Genomic DNA, 22,216 nt, shown 5'->3' with positions numbered 1-22,216 from the left:
CAAACCTCACACCTCTCCGCAGCCCTGAGCTCCAGGCAGTGCAAAGTGGCAAGCTTGGTGAGACTCTACAAGAGGACCTCGGAGGAGGTGGGGACAGCTGACCTGGCAGCAGAGGGGCCTGTGCTCTGTGCCACCTCCAGAATTGGATATACCCACGGGGCTGGTCCCTACTTCTCCACAGCCCCAAACATCCCCCACCACCATCAGAGCCCGGCTCAGGACTGCCCCTGGGGACACCTGTGGGACTGTCAGAGCAGGAGCAGGCAGAGCACCCACCAGGCCTCCCCTCCCCTGCACCAGGCACCAGGCTACTCTCTATTGACGAGACCTCACCACCCACGTTTGGCCGACCCCCTCTCCTGACCAGCCCCGAGGGACATTGGGCTCCCCTGAAGAGCCACAAGGTATGTTTCAGAAGCCCCTCAATGACCAAGTTGTCATCCCACCACCACTACCACGGTCCCTCCCAATTCTACCCCAGTCAAGGATCCAGTCCACACGGCCTGGCTTCCCCTTCGAGGCCTCACTCCTGCCCTCCCTGTGACTTGCCCACGTCCCCACCCTGAGTAAACCACATGGGTCCCCTTGATCTGCAACACCCTCTCCTTTCTCCACCTGGAACATCCCACTCCTGCCTCCAGGCTCCCTGGGGAGACCGCCCGGCAGCCCAGATGCCCCGTGCGCCCCGGCACAGCCCTGGCGGAGAACCTGGAATTCACACTCACGCGCCTTCTGCCCACTGTCCTGCCCGCCCAGGCTGCCCGAGCTCTCACAGGCATCACGCGCATCGGGGAGCCTCTCCCAAGGTCTCCCTGCTCAGGGATCTAAGACCCCAGCACACAGTAGGCACCCAGTGAATACTACTGGAAGATTCGTCTCTGATGTGCTGGTCTCCACGGAAGCCCTTGCAGACAAAAGGCCACCCTTGTGCCACTTCACAGGGTCTCATGTGGACACAGTGCACACTTGGGACACCCGGGGCCAAGTGAAACGGGAATGAGACCATATGGGAAATTCTAAACTAGGGGGCGAGGCTGGGGCAGCATCTAGGGGTGAGAAGGGAGAAACCTGGGTCACTCCCGCTTTACCTGGACACATAGTAAATGATTCTGACCCTCCCTGCAGACCTTAGCGCATCCTGGGGAGACGGGAGCCCACGCCAGCCCCAGGGCATGCCATACCGGATGCTGTCACGCTCTGCCACGATTTTGTCTCGCTCTTGGAAAGCCCAGTCTCGCCGGCACTTGGCCACATCTGCCTCCTGGAGGGCTTCCTTCAGCTCCTGGCACAGAGCCTTACACTGCTTTCGAAGGATTTCAACCTCCTTGTTGGCTCTCCCGGCGTCCATTGTCACCGTGTCTTTGATCTGGCAGGGGTGGGGGGCAGGGGGAGGGAGCGGTCACTGAGCCTCTGGACCCGAAGCACCCTCCACCGGTGCAGGGTCTTGCGGAAGCTCAAGGGAGCTGGGTGGAGGGAAACGGCACCCCAGCACCCCTCTGCACCCAAGCCCCGGTGACCACACACCCCACAGCCACGGTCGTAATAAGGTCTCCCTGTCCGTGTCTGCAATACTGGCTTTATTAATCTGGCACACCAGGTTATTTTTAAAGATGAAACCATACCAGCACTTTTGCAGGTGAAGCACTGTGTATCCCAGTTCATTTAAAAAGCTGAAATCTGAAGCATTTGCATCTTGACACCTCCCTAGAGAGTTAGATGCTCCACTAAAATTTCAAGTCAAACTCTTAGAAGCACTCATGTGAAAAGCCCCCTCTATGCCTCTATAATCCTTAGAAAACATGGAGACACGATGAACGACAAGGTGAATGCCTATTGCAAGAACAACTCCTACTCGAACTCGAAGGCTTTCCGAACCAGCAAAACAGAAGCGTGCCGGCAGAGCACTGATACTGGTGTTCCCACGCCTGGACTCTCCACCCCCGAGCCGTGAGACACAGGAAGAGCACTTCCGCTCACGCTGCAGCTCCCTCTCCAGAGGACAGGAGAGGCAGCCTCTGCAAAAACACATCCAGCAAGATCTCAGGGGTGCCAACCAAGACTCGAGGAAGCAGACACAGGAAAACACCTGGAGTCAGGGGGCCAGAGCATACCCCAGGGTCCCACCGGGCGTGGTGGCTGCACTCTCAGGTGACGGCACCTGTCACTTCTGTCGCAGCAGCCCACTGTCTCTGAGTTCTGGAAGTGCCATCCTGCTGCCTTGCGTTGTCCTCTACCACGAATACTCCCTGCCCTCACACTGCATGGTCTCTGCCCAGCACAGCTGGACTTGCAGCCAGCGACACTCAGAGGCAGCAGGAAGGCAGGGATGTGGGAAGCTGCTGCTGGCCACAGTGATGGCGTGGGGTCTCCTCTGGGACAGGGACAGCCAGCGGGGCCTGGGAAAGAGAGCTGGCACCCGGCAGAACCTCTGTGACAGGGCAGTGGCCCACAGCTTCCCAGGGGTACCCACCTGGGCCCCAGGCCGTTCCTCCACCCTTCTGCGATCAATGAGCCTGCACTGCACAGGCCGGCTGGTGGCCACAGGCAAGAAGGGGCCTTGTGAGGGAAGCTGCTGAGGACATGCCCACTCTGGGAGCTGGGCAGTAGGAGAGCAGAGCCCACCTGGCGTCCCAAGTGAGGCAAAGACCCTGACAGCATCCCCCCCCATCAGCTGACGTCTTCCTCAAACCACTCATAAGTTCACAGAAAAGGGAGGTGCAGACAGAAGGCAGGAGGGTGGAAGCACAATTTCAGAAACAGAATGAAGACCACTCTGCAAGCAGGGGGCCAGACCGGCTGGAAGGCTGACCCCAGCTGACCCCGAAAGACAACAGCTGGAGTGCGTGGGGTCAATGCCCAGGGCGCCCCAAGCCAGGCCAGCCGGGCCACAGATGTGGCCTCCTCCTGCGGTGGGGAGAGGTCTTGTGCATGACGCCAGACCAGCTTGAGAAGGAGCTGAGGATTTCAGCTCTGGACACTGCTGGGGCAGGAGCATGGGTTCTCCTCTCCTGCCTGCTGACTTGGAACAGAACCTGGAAAGGATTCCTGCCTCAGCTGACAAGCAGACTTGATGCCCGGCCAGTACCCCCAGCGGAACCGGGCTCCAGGCTGGAGGGCACGCCCGAGTGCGCAGAGGGCGACCGGCTGCCGCTCAGATGTCGGGCCTCAGCGTCTCATCGCTGGATGCCAGCACCGTGGGGAACTCAGTGTTCCCCACACTTCTCTGTGCTTTCTGCATTTCTACAAAGAGTCTACCAAGTTAATTAAACTTCAAAGCTCTCTAAAATCCATGCATGTGGGCTCGCTGTCCTATCCCAGGCTCACCTTTCCCGTGTGCGACATTCTGTGACCTTTCAGTGTCGTTACTCATCAGTCACTTTCAAAGTTTTCTTTCTTCATCATTGTGTTTGTTCTTATTTGATGCAGACACTTTCCCCCAACAATTACGCGCTCAGATACCAGGATGTGAAAATAAGCTGATGGTTTTCCTAGGACAATTACCAAGTTCTAGTGCGTTATCTTTACTTACTAAAAATTTCTTCACATAATGGTCTTTTCAAAAATTTCATCAGAGTAAATACTTCTATTCACAATGGCTTTCACCTCAATGGTCTGGAGTTGTCTTGGTCCTCTCTGTATGAAATGGCCATTATATGGCCGATTTTTACCTACAAAAATAGTTTCGTAGTGTTTGTCCTAACCCTAACAGGGCAGTAAGATTCAGACGGACGTGATAATAATCTTAGTAGTAAAGACAAGACTCAAGCCATTCCTGCTTTGTGTGGGCACCACGCTAACTGCGCTGTCCACGTGAGGCCATTTGATGATCACCAGCCCTCTGTGGGGCAGATGCTGCTATTTCTACTTTGCAGATGAAGACACTGAGGCCCAGAGAGGCGAGAGGTCAGGAGAGTGAGACGGGCTCAGTCTCCCAGCACAGGCCCGTGGCCCTTGCAGGAGGAGGTGTCACCGCTGGTTGAAAGACAGCTTGGCCGCCACTCGGGAGTCAGCCCTGCCTTGTGCCTGGCACGGAGGGACCTGCTTGGAATAAGCCAATGCACACACACCATCCCTGCCAATCTGCCTGACCTTTTACATCTGGCTTTTCGCCTCTCACGGACCACCTTTGAAACCTGCATTCTAATTGACCCGTGCAGGAAACCAACAGAATAGAGAGGCATGGGCACAGAACTGTCTTCATGGGAAAAAATCCACTGCGATTACGTCTAAAGGCTCTAGTCAGAGCCACAACACTGACCGAGAGGATGGGAAGGGAATCTCCATGGGCCTGAGCCTGTGGGGCACACCTGGACTTGGGGCCAGGAGCATCAGTGACGAGGTGGAAGTGGCCAGGTGGGAAGATGCAGAGAATCCACACTGAGCACCCAGGCGTGGAGCTAAGTGGCCCAATTCCGATGCTACTAAACACCCCAGACCCCCGACCCTGGAAGCACAACCCCCAGGGAGCCAGGCTTTAGGAGAAGGACATCTTCCAGCAGGAGCCCAGAACACCCTTCACAGAGCAGACTTGGTCAGATGCACACGGCTGGCAGAAAAGAGCCCCTAAAGGGTGCTCTTCCAGACCACATGGCCTAACACAGCCATGGTTTGGGGAACTTGGCCTTGGGATCTTGCTTCATAATGAGCAAGTCCTTGAGCTACCACCGACTTTCTGCATGAGACTGATTGCAATGACTCCTGGTCTATACGCTCCAGACGTCCAGGACTGTGGCTGCACCTCCCTCCTCCCTTGTCCCCTGTGGCCCAGACTAGAGCTGAGCCCTGGGCATGACGCGCTCCGCAGTTCCCAGGGCCGTGTCTGACAACTCAGCCAGCACTTGGGCCTCAAACGAGAAGCCCTTGGCTGCACCTCGGAAGCTTCTAATCCAGACGCCGCACGCTCTGCAGCCCCTCCACCCGGCCCACCACCCGGCCCACCGCCCGCCTACCTGCCGCAGTGCCTCCATCTCCTCGCTGGCCGCCTTCTTCTCAGACGTGCTGCTCTTGAGCTTGGACTCAGCCAGCTCCACCTCGGTCTGCAGCTTGTCCAGCTCGGAGATGACCTGGTCGCGCTCGCTCATGATGAGCTTGTACTCGCTGTACACGGCGTCCCGCTCCTCCCGGTACTTCTCTGACTCCTTCGCTGTCTTCACCTGCGTGGTCCTCAGCTCCGTCAGCTCCGACTGCAGCAGCTCCATCTCCCACTGCAGGTCCTTGTTCTGGGCCGTGGCCTTGTTCAGCTCGTGGTGGATCGCCTCGAACCTAAGGAGAAAGGCGGCGGGGCGTGGGAGGGGCAGGGGCCCTGCCCGGTCAGCTGTCTGCTGCTCTACTGCCTCCCGCTGTGCTGGACAGTCAAGCATGAAGTTTCGAGTGAGGTCATTCTCTGCACCCCCAAGAGAGAAAAGTCACGGAGTACCAGTGCTCCCAGACCTGGAATTTGTCTCAGCCTGTTACAAATGCCACAAGTTAAGGACTTCATGCCCTCTGCCCCACTAGAAATAACAGCGTGTTTCTCCCATAGTCAAGCCACATTATTTTTCAAAAATAATAAAGACCAAACAATGCCAGGATCACAGCATATGAGAGATAAAAAAAAAGCAGCCTTAATGATCGTTTAGTCCGACTGCCTCATTTTACAGATACGGGCAGCACGGCCTTGCGACGTGGGCAACTGGCCCAAGGTCATCAGGATACTGAGAGCACAGCTCCGTCCTTCCAGGCAGGAGGCACCTCTGCACAGGCAATCTGCAAACCAAAGCCTGCCGCTCCTGAGCAGTATTTCTCTAAGGGTGTTCCTCAGAACACCTACCCTGCAGATACGATATAAGAGAAAGAGAGGCACAGACATTGACTCCAAAATGTTCAGCCTGAACAGCTAGGCAATGGCCATGCTATTTACCTGAGATAGAAAATCTTGGAAAGGAGAAGTCTGGAATTGAAAACAGACTATGGCATGGCATTTGTTTTGGGACATGTTAAATTTGAGACATTTACTAGACAGATATCTCAAAATAGATGTCAAGTAAGCAGTCTGGAGTTCAGAGGAGATGTTGGAGCTAGATATATATATTTGAGACTATATAGAATATTTAAAGCCATAAGACTGGATAAGACCTCCAGAGTGTGGTGTGGCCAGGTGTGTGGTGACTCACACCTGTATTCTTAGCACTTTGAAAGGCCAAGGCAGGAAGATGGCTTGAGGCCAGAAGTTTAAGACCAAGTAACATAGTGAGACCCCATCTCTACCAAAAAAAGTAGAAAAATTAGCCGGGCATGGTGGCGCATGCCTGTAGTCCCAGTTACTCAGGAGGCTCAGGCAGGTGGATCACTTGAGCCCAGGAGTTTGAGGTTGCTGTGAGCTAGGCTGATGCCGCTGCACTCTAGCCCGCGCAACAGAGTGAGATTCTGTCTCAAAAAAAAAAAAAAAAAGAAAAAGAAAGAAAGAAAACAAAAGAAAAAGAAGAAAAGAAAAGCACAATAACTTGTGCTGTTTTTATCTCCCTGCGGTGGCTGGGAGCCTTGCAGATGAGACCCCCCCGGCCCACGCCTCGCTCCTACCTCCGCAGGGAGAGGGCGCACTGATGCTGCAGCTGGATGGCTGTGTCCCTCTGCTGGGTCAGCATCTCCGTCTGCTTCAGCAGGCGCTGGTTCTCCTCCCCGAGCTGCTCCAGGCGGCTCAGGTCTGAGTTGTGGATGGCGACTTTCTCGCTGTACCTCTTCCGCAGGGCGTCATAGTCCTTCTTAACCACCTCCAGCTTGTCCATGGCCGTGTCGTACAGCTTGTTGAGAATCTCGGATGACCCGTTGTGCTTCAACACCTGGGGACCAGAGACAGTTCCACTTGCCAAGGGTCCTGGGAGGGAGGGACAGACCTCCCGACTCTCACTTCTGTCTGTTGGGGCAGGACAGAGGGGGTCGCCCTAGGGCCTTTGAGAGCCTCAAGGTCCAATTCTACAGGCCCTGCGGTCACACTGGGCTGATTCATTCAGATCCATTTGTTCACAAGTATTTATTAAGTATTGTGCAGAGAACAGTTAACCTAGCAGGCCTGGGACTTCTATCCTCAGAAAGGCCTGTTTGCAAGGTCAATGTCTAGACCCTCGACTGGTGTCTAGATATAGTAAGTACTTGCATTCTTGGGTTACCTACATTCTAGGTAACCTGAATGCCAAACAGTTCTCTACGCTGACATGACACTTTCCTTCAGTGATGGGTGGTCCCCAGTACCTAGACTGTACACACAGCAAGGCCTGTGCTGAACACCTGCTTCCTTCTGGGAGTCTGGAATCTGGGTACACGCTAGGCAAGAGGGTACCTGCATGACCAGCCCCCAGTAAAAAGCTTGGGCACTGAGTCTCTAACAAGCTCCCTGGAGGTCAATACTTCACGTGTTGTCGCGACTCCATGCTGGAGGGATTGAGCACACCCCGTGTGATGCCCCTGGGAGAGGACTCTTGGACACTTGCACCTGGTTTCCTCTGGACTTTGCCCATGTGCCTTTTCCCCCCTTGCTGATTTCGCTTTCTGTCCTTTCGTTATAATAATTTTAACCACCGAGTATGATTATATGCTGAGTGACTCCTCCTGGCAAATCACAGAACCCGGAAGTGGCGTTGGGGACCCCTAACAGTACCTAGTATGTCCACTACTGTTCTAGGTGCTAGTCACACTGGATGGGACGGAAAGACACTGTGCCCTGTGGACCTTTTATCCTGATGGGAAGATGTGAACACACAGACAGATGGAGAATAACTTCAGAGCATGATAAGGACTATCAAGAAAATAAATAAAATAGGATAATGGGCTGGTGAGAGACTTGTGAGCAGCAGAGCAAAGGCTGAAAGAGAGGCGGAGGCCTGTCTAAGGAGATGACTTCTGAGTTTGGGTGCAAATGAAGAGCAGATGCAAGAGGGGAAAGCACATCTGGCAGAGGGGAGAGCATGTGTAAAGGCCCTGAGGCAGGAGCCACCAGACGTATTCTAGGGACAAAGAGACAGGCAGGCAGAGCAGCTGGAGCCCTATGAGCAAGGGAGAGTGGGTTTAAAAGGAGGCTTGGAGAAGAGGACACACAGCAGAGACTGTATCCTGAGTGAGGCGGGAAACCGTGGAGAATTTTAAGCAAGAGGGTGTTCTACTCAGAATCACAGGTACTAAAGGTTCACGCCTGGTACTGTTCTAGAGAAAGAAAGAAAGAAAACCAAGACGACAAGTTAAGAGGTTGACAGGGTGCCTGCTGCTTCTGCTGAGCACCTCAGGGATCCGAGCCCTTGGGTGAGTCATTCCACCTCTCTGGTTTCAGTTTCCTGATTTCTCAAGTGACAGGACAAAACCAGAAAAGCTGGCTTGGCCCTTCCAGCTCCAGCGGCCCAGCAATGGCCTGGCTTGTTCAGGGGGGCCCTGAGTTACCAGGTCTTTGCAGTCCAGAGAACCGGCACCCGGGACTACGGAAGACTCCCTGTGCAGACAGGGTCAGCCCTCAACAAACACAAAAAGCAAAAGGAGACTGAATTTGAAAGTAAGCATCATATAGACAAGGAAAGTGAGCTCATTCCTAAGCACTAGATCTTGGGACTGCAGACTGTTAAAGAGGAAGTCATCTCAGAAACCGGCTCATTTCTCTGCTTCCATTAAACACCTCAGAAAAGAAAGGAAGGAAGAAATCGGCTCATTTCAGGCTCATTCTTTTTCCTTTTTGTTTTTAAAGCAGAACTCTTTTTTTCAAGGGATGTCTTACAAGGCCACCAAAATACAAAACTCATTTTAAAAAGTAGTATATAGGTGCCTCCGGCAGTGAAAATCTTCATTGTTTTGTAAAAAGGCTCACTGTTGCAGAACCGGAATGCACACTGAGAAACCACTGACCCCGTCCCACTCTGCCATTTATAATTTCTTAAAAAAAAAAAAAGGAATACCTTCCATACCTTCCAAATACACAGAAAAGTATAGCAAATAATGTACCCAAATTTTACATACCCAACTGCTTAGCTCTGATCTTAATATCTTACCATGTTTCAAACTCTTTTTGAAGAAATAAATCACACGTGTTGCTAAAGCCCCCAGTGCAGCCCCCTCTTCTCTGCCAGAATGAATCGCTCCCCTGAATTTGCTCCATACACAATATTATGTTTATACTACTATGTATTCAAAAAAATTGTAATGATTTCACATTACAGGTGCTTCTTTTTATTCAATGCTGCTTTTGAGGTTCAGCCAAGCTGAGGCAGGTAGTATCTCACTGGATGAATATATCACAAGAGACATTTATCTTGTCTCCATTTTTTTTGCTATAATAAATAATACTGCCGTAAACATGGTTGTACACACCCCCTTTCCCACATGTGTGAGATTTTTCTCTGAACACCCAGGAGCTGAGTGGCTAAGTCTTGGGACATGGATTTGTCACACTTACTGGACAATACCAAATTGCTCTCTGAAGTGGAGATACCGAGTCACACCCCCACTAGCTGAGGGTGGGAGTTCTGGGAGTTACTGTCACCAACACATCCACGCCAAGATGTCAAATGGTCAGATCACAGTAACATAAAATTTACCCTCTTAGCCACTTTGACCATTTTTAAGTGTGCAGTTTGGCAGTGTTACATACATTCACACTGTTGTGCAACAGCTCCAGAACTTTTTCATCTTGCAAAACTGAAACTCTGCACCTATTAAACAACAACTACCCCATTTCTCCTTCCCCCAGCCACTGGCCACTGACATCCTACTTTCTGTCTCTACAAATCTGACTACGTAAGATGAGTCGTGTAAGTGGAATCACACAGCATTTGCCTGTGACTGACTTATTTCACTTAGCACGATGTCCTCACGGTTTACCCATGTTGTAGCATGTGTCAGAATCTCCTTCCTTTTTAGGGCTGAATAATATCCCATTATATGGATGTACCACATTTTCTTTATCCATTCATTCGCCAGTGGATACCTGGGTTGCTTCCACCTCTTAGCTACTGTGAAGTGGTCAGATTTCTTAAAGTATTGCCAATCCCTTGAAGGGAAAAAAAATGGTATCTCTTTTTTTTTAATTTACATTCTCAAATACTAGAGAGAATAAGCAATTCTCTTTATGTTTATGGATTACACACATTTTCTCTTCCATGAATTGCCTGTTCATACATATCCCTTGATTTTTCCTCCCGACCTTTCTTTTTCTTTCTTTCTCTCTACATAAGTTGTTTTCAAATTCCAGGTACTAATCCTTTTCAGTTATATCCATTTCAAATATATTCTCCCAATACGTGGCTTTTAAATTTGCTTGCAGTGTCTTTTGTTACGCTAAAGTTTCACATTTTAACACGGTAAAATCTACCAATCATTTCCTTATGGTTTGTGCTTTGGTTGCTTTATTTAAGAAAGAAATTCTTTCCTTCCTATCTTGAGATCATAAAGACATCCTATTGTTTTTTTTCTAAAAAGCATTAAGGTTTTGTTTTTCCCACTTACATCTTTAAACTACTTGGAATATGTGTGTGTCTGGTATGAGATGGAGCTATAACATTATTCTTTTCCGTAAATCACCTGGCCAATGAGACTCGGGCTGAGTGCAGGACAAACTGAGGACACCTGAATCCGCCCAGTGCAGACAAGGAGCCAGAAGACACCAGGGCCATCACCCGGCACAGCACCCACCGCTGAGCAGGGAAAGGGCACTCCAGGAGAAGGGACAGACCCACAACCGCACAGGCAGTGGAGAGCGCTCTGACATCTGGTCAACCAATGCCTTCTACCCATGTCTGAAAGAGGTCCAGCGTCTGGACTGGATAGCCCTGGTTTGTGGGAAATGCCTCAAAAATTCCAGTTAAAAACTACTCTAAATGTTTTACTCTCTAAACATCCCCAAGCCAGGTGAGAACCCCAATGGTTCCAAGTGAGTCTGGTTTACTGCTGAACAGAGGCTGCTGCCTTTGCCTGAGTTCCCCACAAGGTGGCAGCCCTGGCTAGACCAGCACAATGCTCTCCTGCAGCTGCCCTGCCTTCCAGGCTTCTTTGACAAGGGTAGGGTTAGGGTTAGGGTTAGGAAAGAATTTCTTAAATAAAACAACCAAAGCACAAACCATAAGGAAATGATCAGTAGATTTAACCATGTTAAAATGTGAAACTTTGGTATAACAAAAGACACTGCAAGCAAATTTAAAAGCCACATATGGGGGGAAGATATTTGAAATGAATATAACTAAATATGATTGGTACCTGGAATTAGTTTGTTTCTTTAAGAAACCAACAAATTTTAAAGGCAGCTTTGATAGGATGCAGACTTCCTTCTGGACTTCAGCACCGCACAACCTGCCTTCAGCAGTGCACAAGAGAATCTGGAGTCTGGACCAGGGCTTGGCCCTTCTTCACTGGGAAGTAGTTCCCCAGACCTAACCTTGAGGAGCCTGCATCCAAGCCTGCATCCAAGGACAATTCAGGACCCAGGGAATCAGGCTGCCAGGGTGGGCCACAAACTCCCAGTGAGATAGGGCCAGTCGGGGGAAATCCCAGAGCAGACCCAGAGACGCTTTCTGATGCTCAACCCAGCTTTGATAACACGGTGGGATCCAAGGCCAGAAGAGACCCTGGTGCTGGGGAGAGATCAGGCCCTGTGCTGTCTCTACTATGATTACCTCCACGGCCCAGCCCACTGCACAGGTCTTGCGTCCTGTGAGCTACGCCTGCCTCTCTGCAATTCCTAACCTCTGGTTCTGATTCTAGCCTTGGAGTCATACAGCATATTCCCACAGGACAGTGTCCAGATATTCAAGGAGGCTCACAGGCCCCCAAGCACTTCTCAACTTTTCTCTATAAGGAGGGCTCAGGATCATGTCTGTGCTATGTCATCAACGGCTGCTCAAGAAATTGGGGGAATCACAGCCACAGTTAATGCCAGAGAATTTGAAAAACAATCCCATCTATTGGTCTAGAATGTTTCCTTTTTCTCATTAGAAGATTATGTTCTTGGCCAGGCATGGTGGCTCATGCCTGTAATCCTAGCACTCTGGGAGGCCGAGGTGGGAGGATGGTTTGAGCTCAGGAGTTCAAGACCAGCCTGAGCATGAGCGAGACCCCATCTCTACTGAAAAAAAATAGAAAGAAATTAGCTGGACAACTAAAAATATATAGAAAAAATTAGCCAGGTGTGGTGCGCATGCCTGTAGTCCCAGCTACTTGGGAGGCTGAGGCAGGAGGATTGCTTGAGCCCAGGAGTTTGAGGTTGCTGTGAGCTAGGCTGACGTCATGGCACTCTAGCCCGGACAACAGAGCAAGACTCTGTCTCAAAAAAAACAAAACAAATAAGATTATGTTCTTCGCAGATATTTCTGCATGCACACCCACACCCACGTGCACACACACACATGCACACACACATAACTACAGCCAAACGTCTGGCTTTCCAGCTAAGGCTAATGGAAGAGAGAACATTTAAATTTGGCCCAGAATTTTAAAATGGAAGACAGCAAACTTCTCCTGTCAGGCAGGCAGCAGTCTTCAGAGACGACTCCCCACTGGCCTGCGCACAGAACAGATGGGTGAGGAGCGGGCCTGGGAGGGGGGCTGGAAATCACACTATTGGGGGGGGGGTGCACAAAGACAGCCACAGGCTGAGCTGCCCCCCACAGGGAGCTTCCCAGTGAGGGACGCCCCTCAGAGACTAAGAAAGCCCTCTCCTCCCCTCCTTCCTCCAGGTCCATGAAATTAATTAATTAATCAAGGATACTTAGGAAAAGAAAAAGTTGACTCATGAATTATTATATAAGAAAAAAGTATATTTTAAAGACAGGAAAGGGCAAGAAGAGAGAGAAGAGAGGCCTTACAGGTTTCCCAAATAAACTGGCAGAACCTATGAAAAAGAAAATGTGCGTTGCCTTGAACCCAGCAATTTCACCTCTGACGATCAAACTGGAAAATATTATGCACAAGAGTATAAAGACATATGTGTGTCCACTGAAAAGTTGTCTGTAAGGGGGAGAGGGGTTGACAACCAAGTCACTTGACATACACAGAATGGGATCGATATATTCCTGACTATGAAATACCTTTTTAGATGTTCACATTTACAGAAAATGTAAGGAGACCCATGATATACTACTGCAGGATTAAAAAAAGGGCAGGTTTCAGGAAATAAAAACGAAACCTTGTGTTAAATAAAACATAGAAGAACATCTATAAGAACACATATCCTAAGTGGTTCACATAGAGGCCAGTCATTTCTACAAAGTAAAGCCGGGACTGAGGAAGGGCTGGGTGCCTTTATTATTGTCCTAAGCTTTTTTCTTTTTTAACCAAAGAATATGCATTATTTCAGCAGGTAGGTAGGAAGGGAGTAAGGAGAGGGGAGGGGAGGGGGAAGGAAAAGATGCAAAACTATTCCCTACTTTGCTTCCCCAACTAAGGCTTGTCAATCTCTGTCTAGGATCTCCTGGACATCCCGGTGCAGCCCAGAAGAATCCAAGGTGGTGCATTCCGAAGACTGCCGGACCACAGACAGAACTGCCAGCCTGTGGCCTTCTCCACTCACTCACAGGACAAAGCACCTGTCTGCTACTCTCAAATGCTAGCACGGCCCAGGTCCAAGGCCCCCCTTCCCAGGGCTGCCTCATTTCCTCTGAGATAAATCATGCAGAGGGCTGGGGAGCCCTGCAAATCCCTCCAGCAAACATGCAAGTCAAACAGCACCATTTACCCCGCAAGGGCCTCTTCAAGTTTACAAGGCGTGGGAGGAACCAGGCAACAAAACTGGCCTTGTCCTGCGAGGTGGACCTTTGCCCCCAGGCCCGGTGGGGAGTAAGCCTGTGGCCACCGAGTCCCCTGCCTCCTCTGTCCCTTGCTTCCTCTGTCGCTGCCCTACCACCCCTGAGTGGTCCACAGCCCGACATGTAGCCCACACCTGGAGAAGGTCAGAGGGCCTGGGCTGGGGAGGGCCGGTGGCCCAGCAGCTCAGAGATGCTCCCACTCCCTGCAGGGGCCAGGCCTCCTCTCCCCGGGGCCAGGACTCTCAACCACCAGGACTAATCCCTGCCCGACCCCTGCCTCCACGGACCACAGATGTAGGAAAAGGAGAGCAAGGAATGGGGTGGAGGGGTGGGGGAGAAAGACCTTCCTGTGCGGGCAGATGGGGAAGGGAACGGGAAGGGAGTCAGTCCATGCTTGCAGGTCTGTGGCAGAGAAGAGGAGGCAAAGAAAGAAACTTTACACCTCAGGAGCACGGAGGTTTTTCTTTTTTTTTATGACAAGGTGAAAATTGGAGGCTTTTTTTCTTCTCAGTTATAATTTACATACCACACAACACACCCTTTTTAAGTGCGCAATTCAGTGGTTTCACAAGGTTGTGCAGCCACTACTACCATCTAATTCCAGACCATTTTCATCACCCCAAAACAAACCCATACCCATCAGCGTCACTCTCATGCCCCCAAGCCCAAGATGACCACAAATTTACTTTCTGTCTCTTCGATTTCCCCATTCTGGACATTTCATATAACTGGAATCATAACATGGTCTTTTGTGCCTGGTCTTTCACTTCCCAGAACGTCTCTGAAGTTCACCCACAGTCCAGCATGTGCTAGCACTTCACTGCTTTTGACGCTGAATAATACTCCACTGTATGGATATGCCACATTTTACTTATCCGTTTACTAGTCATGGGCATCCGTGTTGTTTCCACTTTTTGGCTGCTATGAATAATGCTGCCACAAACATTCACATCTCCAAGTTTCTATGTGGACACATATTTTCAATTCTCTTGAGTATAATCCTAAGAGTGGACTTCCCAGGTCATCTGGTAACTACATTTAATTTTCTGTGGAATCCCTAGACTGGTTTTCACAGTGGCTGTGCCATTTATTCCAGCTGCGTATGAGGGTTCTGGTTTCTACAAGTCCTCCATGAGGCAGATTTTAATCCAGACTGGATAGGACTAGAATCCCAGCAACGACAGCAGCATTTACTGAGTGCTTCATACACGCGGGCACGCTGTGCCAGGGCTTTGTGTGCAGCGCCCAGCCTCCTGACAACCATACGACACCAGTTCTGCTGCACTGAGAAAGCCCAGCCTCACACTTCCCAGGAGGGCTGTGGCACGGCCCGTGGGCCAAGATTGAGCCACAAACGCATTCGAAATGATGAATCTCTCAAAGAATAAAATCCAAACTAAACCCCAAGGCAAAAGGTTAACTGAGCCAAATTTAGACCAAGGTTAAAAACAAAGTCAGCAGGCAAAGGAGTAAGGAAAGAAAGCAGGGGCCTGGCGCGGTGGCTCATGTCTGCAACCCCAGCACTCCGGGAGGCCGAGGCCGGAGGATCACTTGAGCCCAGGAGTTCGAGACCAGCCTGAGCAAGAGCAAGACCCCGTCTCTACTAAAAATAGAAAAATTAGCCGGGCGTGGTGGCATGCACCTGTAGTCCCAGCTACCTGGGAGGCTGAGGCAGGAGGATCGCTTGAGCCCAGGAGTTTAAGGCTGCTGTGAGCTAACCTGACACCACACCACTCTAGTCTAGGCAACAGAGCAAGACTCTGTCCGCCTCCCAAAAACAAGAAAAAAAAAAAAAAGGAAAGCAAACAAGCAAGTAGGGTGAAGGACACAAGGGAAGAGGATGGGGGGCACCTGTCCTCAGGTGGGGGCAGTCACCCCTCACCCCAGCCGGGGCTGCTCCCCTCGCAGATTCACCGCAGCACCCTCATCCTTACTTGCTTCACAACTGGATTCCTCCAAAGGATTTCTTTTGAGGTAAAAAACATTTTTGCCTCCAAAAAAATTGAAACCCTGCAGCTTTAAATCTGTTTGCTCTAGGGAGCTCCAAGGACATGCAGGAGGAAAGGTCCCTGCTGGGGGAATTCAGTGGGATTCCCAGCAGTGCTAACCTTGGTATCTATCTCATTTTGTCCTTAAAGCAAGGATCGAAGAGCACCCACCCCCCTCCTGAACCGTTACAAGGATGGGAGAAAGGAAGGTCCAGACGCTGCCGCAGCCTCTCTGAGACCATGCAGCAGGTGGAGGAGGTGGAGTCTCCCTGCTGTGCCACAGGGATTCCTGCTGCCCTGGCCAGCACTTACCTCTCCTTCCAGAAACCTCTTCCATCACCGAGACTCAGTCAAGAGTAAACGCTAACCTCTGCCCCTAGCCACTAGGCCTGACCTCCCACAACCGGTTCCCTAATCAGAAGCCTTGCAAAAAAGACATCTAATGGCCCAGAGTCTATGCATCTTGGCGTCCCTCACTGAGCCTGCCCGGGGTTCTCCACACAGGACCTCAGTCAGCATTAAGAAAGTAAATAATGAAAGCAAGTTTTTCAATGGAATATAGTTCACAGTAGGAAAATACTGAAAACAGCCCAAGAGGCAGCCAATACCGGACTGGTTAAATCGATTGCAGTGCTTCTGTGTACCTCAGTAACATGGGGCAGTTAAAAACAACAAGGTAGAATTTGCACTAAAACAGAAAGATGCACCTGATATATTAAACAAACAAACAAAAAAACAATGTTAGCAACAAAATGCATGATTTCACTTTGTGAAATAAGAACGTGAAGGGTTCTATCCGCACAGATAGAAATCTGAAACGTTTCACTGCCAGTACACTCATGGCAGTTATCAACGTGCAGCATGACTGAAGAAATCAGTTTCATTTTTCAAATTTCTGTATTGTCTGATTCTTTTATCGTTTGTTACAAGATGCATATGAATCTTGCAATTTAAAAAAACAGTAAAAAAAAAAAAAAAGAGAGAGAGATTAAGAAAGCCCTTCCTTTCCTCTTTCTGAACTATTTAACCTCAAGCCATTAGGAGAGCAAGACAGGAGCCTGCACTCGGGGAGTGGCCGCAGAGCGGTGTCAGGGCCAGCGTGGGGCAAGGAGGGTCCTGCAGGGGCGAGGCCTGGGAGAGAGGGGCATGGGGTAGGGGGGCCCACACAGGTGAGGAGGGGGTGGCACGTGGAGGGGGACTGCAGAGGGTGCAGGAAGTGGGCACATACAGGAGGACTGATCAAGTAAGTAAACTGAGAATAACAGCAACCAGGCTCCCTGCTGCTGTTAAAGGGAGTTACAAAAATAGAGAGGGTGAAAACCAGAATGAACCTGTGGTCTTGGATTAGAATTGAAAGTGTCCGTGTGGACTCACGGTTTTTAATATATGTATCTCATATAGAAATATGGCTATAAGAGTGTGCGTGCGTGTGAGAGAGTCTGGGAGCAGTGATAACCCAAGAGCTATGAGAGGACCCAGCACTCAGACCTTGCTTCTTAATACTATTCTCCATTAAAAGGAATGAGGACTCCTTGGAGATAAGGCCTATTTCCAGGGGACAGAGCAGGGAAAATATAAAATGAGCACGGAACAGCTTATTGTGCCAAAGAGCAAGAAAGAATGAAGGCACATGTCAAAAAGACGGGGAAGCAAGCTTAAAGGGGCTCCCACCACCCATAATGGCTTATAGCCCACTAAATAAAAGAGGAAACCAAGAGTCCAAGTAGAGATAGATAGATAGGTAGGTAGATAGATCAATCTAAGACAGGCAGGCAAAAGGAAACAAGTAACCCTACAGTGGAGCCTGAAGACACCACCTTAGTCAAGTGATCAAGTGAACACCATCATAGTGGGTCACATCAAACCAAGTCCCAATCAGCAGGGTGCAATGAGAAGAACACAGTGTCACTACTTTGATATTCCTACCAAAGTGCGTATGCTGAATCGAACCACTAGGATCAGACAAATCCAAGTTGAGAGGCATCCTACAACATAACCGGCCTGTAATCTTCCAAAGCATCAGGGTCATGACGGTCAAGGAAAGCCTGAGGAACTGTCCCCAACCAAAGGAGACCAAAGAGACATGACAATTAAATGCACTGCTTTATTCAGACCCCTTCCCTGTAAAAACTGCTCGAGACTGGCACAGCTCGGTGGTGTCTGCTGACGTGATGGCCGTCATGTATCCACATTAATTCCCTGATGTCAATGTTCGTATTTCTGTTCTATAGGAGAATCTCCTTGTTTGTAAGAAACATACACATTAGCATATTTGGGGGTGATGGGGCACCAGGTTGGCAATTTACTCTTGAATGATACACTATAAGTTTGCAAGTTTCACAATTAAAATTTTTTAAAATTGTAAATGAAAAGAAAGCAATAAGATAATATTATGCTAAATTAACAGAGGAGTTCAGATTGTTACACAACAGCTTTGTTTCGAGCAAGCCTCAATAATCCTGCATTCGCTCAGGGACCATAAGTGATTTCTGATGGGGATACAGTTTTCTGTTAAGCTAGACCTCCGCTGCAGTGCTTGGAGGATGCTCTCTCCCCCCTTAGGAACGTCTTCCAACCCCAAATACCCAACCATCTACGACACAGACCACGTTATCTGCCCTTTCCGTATCCCTGGGCAGCCTGCACAGTTCCAGACTGTAAGCTACAAGAGGGGAAGGACTTGCCCAGCATCACTCACAGCAAGCCCGTGTGCTGAGTGGCCTGCTACTCTGGCTTTCGTCAACACCAACCAAGAGCTGAACAAAGCAACTAACTTGGAATACAGACAGCACCAAAAGCAAGAGGCCACACTCCCACCAAAAAAAAAAAAAAACCCAAAAACCCGAGAATTGCTTCATCTCCTATTTGCATAGGGCTTTAGTATTTCCGAGCTTTGTTCCATCTGTAATCTCATGTGATCCACACAAAGGAAATAAGCTACCAACCTCAGGCTAAGCCAAATCCCTCTGTTACGCACCATGCAGCATACCGCAGGGTACCTCCTCTTTGGTGGCCCCTGCAATAGTCGATGATCCACTATGTGTGTGATGATTTGATTAACATTTGCTTCCCTCATTGGACTGCAGCTTCCAGGAGAGCAAGGCCAGAGTTTCTGTTCACAGACATCCCAGAAATACTTGCTAACTGATCACAAGTGGGTGGGTGGCACGCCTTGGTCTGCCCCCAGCCGCCCAGCCCTACCTGCTGCTGCTGGGCCCGGAGGTCGCCGATCTCCTTCTGGTCCTCCTCGTGGAGCCGCTTCATGTCCTCCCACGACTGCTGCAGCAGGTTACGCTCCCGCAGTAGCTGTCCGTTCTCCCGCCGCAGCATGTCCACGTCGTCCTTCAGCTGTGTCTGGGCACTCAGGAGTCGGCTGTGGAGTGTGCTGGAACACCCCCACATTCACAGTGAGCCCAGCCAGCCCTCACCCCCCTCAAAGCATCACCAGCCCCTCCAGGCCCCAACACTCCCAATAAATACACCGGTGGGAGCCAACGGCAGCCAGAGCCTGCTAACAGCCAAATTCCAGAAACACCCAAACCGCTTTTTACAAACCTAACACCAAAATGGGCACATGCATCTCCAAGGAAAGGAGATCGGCCCCTCCCTCGTACAGACGTGGCACAACCAGCCACATCCAGGTACTGGGGCCTGAGCAAACGTCAGCAGGTGGGCAGGCAAACACCTCAGAGGGGCGCCCAGAGACCCAAGGAAAGCAGCCCCATCTGCCTGCCTCTCAGGGACAAGCTGCAGTGAAGCCCCCGGACAGAGGCCCGGTGATCGTCTGACCTCCTGCCTCACGTTCTAGATCACTTTCCTGCCTGCTGGGCTCCTGCAGCTGGAGATAGGATGACTTGAAGGGTTAACAGCTTCATTTTACACTCAGGAAAACTGAGGCCCAAAGGCACAAAGCCACCTGCTGAAGGGAGACTACTGGCTAAGAGGCAGGGGCAGGACTAGAACCAGAACCCCAGCTCAAGTCAGAGGGAAGGGGGACAAGGGCAGCCATCCGTGGGGGTGGGGAGCCCGGCCAGGCAGGCGGCACTCACTGGTAGAAGTCGGTCTCCTTGGCCACCTCCTCGCACCTCTTCAGGGCATTGGTGTGCTGGTTCTGCAGGCTCTGCAGGTCCGACATGGCCCGCACACACTGGATCTTCAGCCGCTCGTAGTCGGGATTGAGCCTGTGGTAGGGCCTGACCCAGAGAACAAACAGCCCCATGAACACAGGCCCCAGGATTCACGATGATGGGGACATGACGTCCTGGATCATCCCAACCCAGTGGTTCCCAAACACTGGTCTCCTGTGTGCCACAACCACCTGGTGCTTATCACACTCGGATATCCTCGCCTCCCCACACCTGCGGAATCCGAACCCCTAGGACGGAGGGAGCCTTGGCTGCCTGAGCTCCCTGCATGGCCTGGGGAGCTCAGAGGACGCTGCCTTGATCTCTAGGAGCTTCAGCTCCATGCGACAGGTCTGGGCCCACAGAAACCAGTGATGACGTTTCTCCTCTCTTTAGAGCAGCGATTCTCAATCTTAGGTACACATTAAAATACCAATGCCCAGACCAATTATATCAGCATCTCTGGGGATGTGACCGAGACGTCAGGCTTTTTAAAAGCACCCCAGAGGATTCCAGTGTGCAACCAAGCTGAAAACACTGGCCACGAGCAGTGGTTCTCAAAGTGGGCTTCGTGCATCTGCAGCACGGTCAGAAATGCAAATTCTCAGGTCTAGCCCCAGATCTCTTGAATCAGATGTGCTGAAGAGAGAGGACAACTAGTGATCTGTGCCTGGACAAGCTCTCTGGGTGATTCTGGTGCACGCTCAAGTCACAGAACCCCTTTCGTAGAGCAGAAGTCAGCAAACTTTCTTTGTAAAGGTGCAGATAGTGAACACTTTAGGCTTTGCAGGCCATACATTCTCTGCTGTAGCCACTCGCAACTCTGCCTTCATAAAACAGAAGCAGCCAGAGACAGTATGTAGACAAATCAGCATGGCTGTGCTACAATAAGATTTTATTTACAAAACAGGCAGAGGGCCACATTTGGCCCACAGGCCACAGTGTGGTGACTCTCGTGTTCCATGCCTTTGTACCGACTGACGGAGGGAATAACTTCAGACAAACAACCTCAAGGACCAGGCTTTGCAGCCCTAACATCATCTTTGAGGCACAGACCCTCGATGCTCCTAAAGGAAAGAGGTCAAAGTGTTTAAACCAATCCCCCTCCCCTCAAGGCACCCACCAGCATGGGAGCTAAAATATAAACTGCTCTGTGTCCCTCCTCCTTCTCCAGGAAGTCCTCCTGGACCATGCAAGTAGATAAAGACTCTTTCTCTGGCCCACCCCACGGGCCGCCCTTCCCTGGCATCTACTGCTAAATCCTAACAAAGAAGCAAAGATTTTCTTCAAAACAACAAAGATACCAGGTAGAACATGCCCTTTCTAAAACACTCACATGGCAGGGAAAAATTAATGTGTTTACAAACCACATAAAGCTGCACTCAACTGAGGCAGGATGGGGTCTTGTGGGTGACAATGATGGACACACAGAACCCACAAGGGCTCCGCGGTGGGATGCCGATCTCTGTGGGGCAGGGGCTTCACACAGCAGCAGACAGGGGATAAAGAGGGAGGCGCACTGTCTCTGGGCTGGAAGGTGGAGACCTAGAGAGAGGTAGGGACAAGCCCAAGGCCACCTGACCAACCAGTGAGGAGACACCAAAGTAGGACCAGGCCCCTCCAACTGCTGTCAAGACCACCCACAATCATCTGCAAGGCAAGAAGCAAGGCCTGGGAGGCTGGTCCCAGGCTCCTCTGCCACAAACACACACCAGAGCCCACCTGACACATAAGCACACCACAGTCGGGGGCCTCCCCGTATGTATGATGGGGACACACTCCCAAGCCCCAATTTTGATTTGGAGGAGGCAGGACAAACCTGTGCCTACTTCCCTAGCCTGCAGGTACTGCCTCTGGGGCACGTTTCTGGATGTCACATGAGGGCAAGGGGGCACTTTGGAGCTATAGCCCGGACCTCTGCGAGCTAAGGGTAAGTGGCTGGGGGGACAGCGTTGTCATCAGGGTAGTGACCCCTGCGCACGGGGCCCAGGCAGGGGAGCTGGGTGGGGTGACTACCTTTTGTCAAAGGCCGTCCCATGTGTCGCAAAAGCCAGGCGCTTGCGCAGCTCGTTCCTCTCCCGCGTCATCAGCCGCAGCTGGAGGGAAAGGCTCTCCACCTTCTCGTTCACCTGCTGGTCAGTGAGGAGGGGTGGCGGGGACGGTGCCTTCCCGGGGGTGCCTGTGGAGGGGAATAACAAGTGAACCTGCACTCAGACGGAATCAAGAGGTGCCAGGTGCTGTTCCGAACTCTTGCCTCATGTTAGCACTGGTGACAACCCTACAAGGTGGGTCCTGTTACCATCCCCGTCACAGAGGAGAACACTGAGCAAGAGAGTAAGAGGTGGCACTGGGACCT

At 50.9% G+C, this 22,216-nt stretch overlaps 1 protein-coding gene across 3 annotated transcripts in view; it reads right to left on the bottom strand.

Annotated features, from left to right (window-relative positions):
- Positions 1 to 22,216, bottom strand: part of DLG5 (discs large MAGUK scaffold protein 5) — a 110,053-nt gene that overhangs the window by 36,613 nt on the left and 51,224 nt on the right. For all 3 annotated transcript variants that reach the window (XM_045568293.1, XM_045568294.1, XM_045568295.1), the window contains exons 3-8: positions 21,877 to 22,039; positions 19,786 to 19,929; positions 18,938 to 19,121; positions 6,559 to 6,818; positions 4,950 to 5,262; positions 1,182 to 1,366 (exon numbers count right to left, since the gene is read on the bottom strand). In XM_045568293.1, coding sequence (XP_045424249.1) covers positions 1,182 to 1,366; positions 4,950 to 5,262; positions 6,559 to 6,818; positions 18,938 to 19,121; positions 19,786 to 19,929; positions 21,877 to 22,039 — 1,249 coding nt within the window. The remainder of the gene's footprint in view (positions 1 to 1,181; positions 1,367 to 4,949; positions 5,263 to 6,558; positions 6,819 to 18,937; positions 19,122 to 19,785; positions 19,930 to 21,876; positions 22,040 to 22,216) is intronic.

This window comes from Lemur catta, chromosome 14 (genome assembly GCF_020740605.2).
Source record: "Lemur catta isolate mLemCat1 chromosome 14, mLemCat1.pri, whole genome shotgun sequence".
Lineage (NCBI taxonomy): Eukaryota > Metazoa > Chordata > Mammalia > Primates > Lemuridae > Lemur > Lemur catta.
The sequence above is the reverse complement of the archived record's forward strand: the minus strand, read 5'-3'. Positions and strand labels throughout refer to the sequence as shown.